Here is a 3,960-nt window from a genome sequence, read left to right on the forward strand (position 1 = left end):
CACTAAATACGAATTGAAAAGGACATTCCGAGTTTTGTTTGAGAACTCAAATTTGAAAACAAGCAGTTGTTAGGACATCCTAATCCATGTTTTAAAAAGTTTGAGAACGTTTGTTTGAAATATGTTTTGCACTTTTCTAAGAAAATTTAGAAGGTGCGACTTTAAAGGACTGTTTCTTGCCTTTGATCCGACATGAGCAAATTAGGACATCACACATAACAATTATCACACCAACTCTTTACATCAAACCATATTCATTTACTATAGTTATGTGATTTAATGAGATTAGAATGCATATTAACTAAGAATGGCCAAATGTCATATATATATATATATATATATATATATATATATATATATATATATATATATATTTATTTATTAGTTTGGTATAAACACATTAGGTGAATAATATTTACCATAGAGGAATTCTGATCCCTAATTTTACCATAGTCTCATCATTAAGACAGCATTCTCCTTATGTAGTCCTAATTAAGTCGTTGAACATCAGTAAACTATCACTTGTAGACATTTGATTTATTTATTTTTCACCTGTAGACATTTGATTTGAAAAGGAAAAGCAAAGGTCAAATAACAACAACAACAAACCTGGTATAATTTTACGATTAGGATTTCAGGAGGGTAGTGTGTACGTAACCTTACCTTCTACGTTCTGAAGGTATAGGGGTTGTTTCCAATAGACCATCGGCTCAGGAAAAAGCAAAGTCACAGCGTAGTCGAAAAGAAATATAACAACAAATAAACTACGAAAATAAAACAGAAACACGAAACAATATCAACAACAACAAGATAACAAGAAAACACAAGCAACAAAATAACTGGTAATAATACAAATCTAAGTATAAGGAAGTACGAGAGTGCTATACATACTACAGGGAAGACAATGATAAACTCGCGACTAGCTACTAGCCTTCGACCCTAGTTCTCGACATCCATACCTTCTTAATCAGAGTCGTGTCCTCGATAAGCTGCAGATGTGCCATGTCATGCCTTATTACCTCTCCCCAATACTTTGGCCTGCCTCTCCGTCTCCTCAGACCCTCCAATGCCAACGTCTCGCACTACCTCACTGGGGTATCTTGACATCTCCTTTTTATATGTCTGAATCATCTTAGTCTTATTTCCCGCAACTTGTTTACCACATAAGTCACTCTACCATGTCCCGAATATCTTGCCTTTTCTCTATTTTTATTTTCTTATTTTTCATCATTTCATTTCTGATTATCTTTATAAAGTTGGCACCGTTTGTAAGTTACATATCTAAACTCTAAAGTATCGGGTGTTCCTTATTTATTGGTGTTCTCTGTGCCATAGGTGTAATGAATATTTAAATTGACGATAAGAGACTAAGTTCCAGTTTGGCCATAAGATTTGGGAGCTTTTTGTCAGATTTTATTTTTAAATATCTATTTCTTTATGGATTTTAACTATTTTTTGACATATTTTAAAAACAAAATCTTCAAATCTCAAAAATAACTTTAGAGTAGTTTTTGACTCACAAAATTTAATTTCAAATTCTTTGTAAGTAAAATGCATGTCCAGACACAATTGTAACTTTTAAAAATTATTTTTTATCGCATCTTTAAAATCTCGTTTTTCCAAGTTTCAACCAAATTTATGTCCAAATGCTAGCTAATAAAACATTCAAACATTCATTTTTTTTTATTCAATTTGTTTTCTTTTGGTTTTGAAAGGACTACACCTCCCCTGGCTCCCGTCCTCACCAACTCAAGAAGTCCTACTTAAACCGTGGGTGTTGGACCCAATATTATTTGTACCAACAGTTTTCAGCATCAATAGGAGATGGTTAGCGTCAACAACCAGCTTTGCTGTGATATCAATGTTACAGTTGTGCACAACCTGCAGAGAGGAAACTCATCATCAAACATCATCCCACGTAGAAAATCGAATTTTTATTCATAGGGATATTTGGATTATTTATTCCATGATTAATAATAAAGAGATTGTTATGCAGTGATGATTATGAGAATATTATTATGCATAAAAAAGTAGTATTTTTGTCTTTAAATAGTTTAGTCTCTTCATTGCTAATACACTTATATTATTTAATAAGTCAACCAGACATCGCATTAGTTTATAGGATAATCAATTTTTGCATGAAGCCAACCAAAACGTTGTATTATCTTATATGTTACAATTAATTAATCGAGGTCATAAATCAAACTACCCTTAGTACCAATATTTTTTACATTATCAGTATATTTTAATCTATTGTATTACTAGCCCGTCTTATTTTTTAGGTTGCTAATTTCCTTTTTTATGCACAATTACATATAATTATCTTTTAGATATATAATTTAATAGTAAAAATTTCTGTAAATATATAGTAGAAATTAAACTAAAAGAAAAAACAAACAAACAAGCAAAAGAGAATATAACATTCAAAATGACAATGTAGTATTCTTCTATTACTACAAGTTGTAGGTTTATTACAACCACCCCAATTCTAAATTCCTACTAAGTATTTGCCTGACTGCTCATTCAGTACTCCAGACTGTACCAAAAAACCCAACCCTACTCATTAACACCCATGCAACAACAATAACAAAAAAAAATCTAGTGACATCCCACAAGTGGTTATGTAAAAGGTAGCGTCAGACACCCTTACTCCAATCTTGTGAAAGTAGAAAGCTATCTATGATAGATCCATTAATTAACAGTACCCATGCAAAACTTACAATTACAGCAATTAACCTTTCGATCCAATCCCAAAACCCTGCAAACAAACTTGCAGTGCTCTAAAACTTGTGTGTGATAATAGCTGACTTGAACTTGTTTGGAATTAAAGCGGAGTTATTTACATGATAGAACAAGCATTAGGGTTGTCATCACTGAACATGTTGATATAGGCAGGGTCCTCATATCTTGCAACTGTTCCAGTAGTTGGGTTGTTGTGATCAACTCTTCTGACATAACCAGGTGGTGCTTTCTTGTCATAAGCTGCTGCAGCATAGGGCTGAGACACCAAATTGTAAGGGACATAAGGCCATATCTCTGCCTTCTTCCCTGTTGACTTTGCCTTCTTTAACACCTTGTTTGCTTCCACATACCCTGTTACTGTCACCTTTTGTTGTTTCCTGTTTATCTCCACAGACTTCACTCCTGCAAATATAACCAAAACCAAAATATATCACCTTGTTTTCATAGGAAGTTTATAAAAAATGAAGCTACGTACATAGAAACTGTATTACTTTTTAATGGTGCAGGACATTTTGGAAAAAGATTATGGTACTTACCACTCAAGGAAGAAAGAGCTTTCTTGACTTTAAGTTCACAGCCATCACAATCCATTCTGACTTTGAGCTCCACTGTATTAAACTGCTTCTTCTTCTTTTTGGGCTTATCACTGCTCATGATATCAGAAATATACTCCAAAGTTCCTCCTAAACCCATTTTTCTTTTCTCTCTTTATGCAAATATATATCTAAGAAACACAACTTTAATTTAGAGGAAGAAAGTGAAAAACAGAAACTTTGAACCTTTTCTGAGGAAAGAAAGTGGGATAATTATGAGTTAATTTATATTCAATAGATTTTGATGAAATGGAAGACTTTGTAAGAAACTTCCCTTGGATTCTTTCCTTTGCTTTAGAACAGGCTTAAGGACAAAAGGAAGAAAGCAAAAAGGCTGCTCTCTCTACAAACAAAAACTTTTCTTTTTTGCTTCCTTTGATGAGATCTTTCTTTACACAGGCCTACTTCTCTTTTTATAGGCGTTTTCTTTTCTCCAACACTGTTTAAAAAGAGAAGGATGGCCCCCCATTAGACACCACGAAATTAATAGTATGAGCTTGGTTTTTTAAAAGAGTTTAGTACTTGACGTCAATCAGTAAATAATACTCCTTCCCTTTACAACACCAGATATACACGAGCTCAGTAGTTTGGTACGCGAACTAAATTATTTCGGAATATTCCAGGT

At 33.1% G+C, this 3,960-nt stretch overlaps 1 protein-coding gene across 1 annotated transcript; it reads right to left on the reverse strand.

Moving 5' to 3' along the window:
• Nucleotides 1-2,417: 2,417 nt before the first annotated feature.
• Nucleotides 2,418-3,580, reverse strand: LOC104106608 (heavy metal-associated isoprenylated plant protein 23). The gene is made up of 2 exons (XM_009615186.4): nt 3,279-3,580; nt 2,418-3,144 (listed from the first exon to the last, which is right to left on the reverse strand). The coding sequence occupies exons 1-2, from the start codon at nt 3,433-3,435 to the stop codon at nt 2,840-2,842; spliced, it is 462 nt and encodes a 153-aa protein (XP_009613481.1). The 5' UTR covers nt 3,436-3,580; the 3' UTR covers nt 2,418-2,839.
• Nucleotides 3,581-3,960: the final 380 nt, after the last annotated feature.

Source organism: Nicotiana tomentosiformis, chromosome 5 (assembly GCF_000390325.3).
Source record: "Nicotiana tomentosiformis chromosome 5, ASM39032v3, whole genome shotgun sequence".
Classification (NCBI taxonomy): domain Eukaryota; kingdom Viridiplantae; phylum Streptophyta; class Magnoliopsida; order Solanales; family Solanaceae; genus Nicotiana; species Nicotiana tomentosiformis.

Excerpts from the sequence above, each read along its gene's own strand:
- LOC104106608 (XM_009615186.4), bottom strand. The coding sequence starts at position 3,435 with ATGGGTTTAGGAGGAACTTTGGAGTATATTTCTGATATCATGAGCAGT. Across the intron at positions 3,145-3,278 it reads AGCTCTTTCTTCCTTGAGTG|GAGTGAAGTCTGTGGAGATA; the intron begins GTAAGTACCATA and ends TTATATTTGCAG.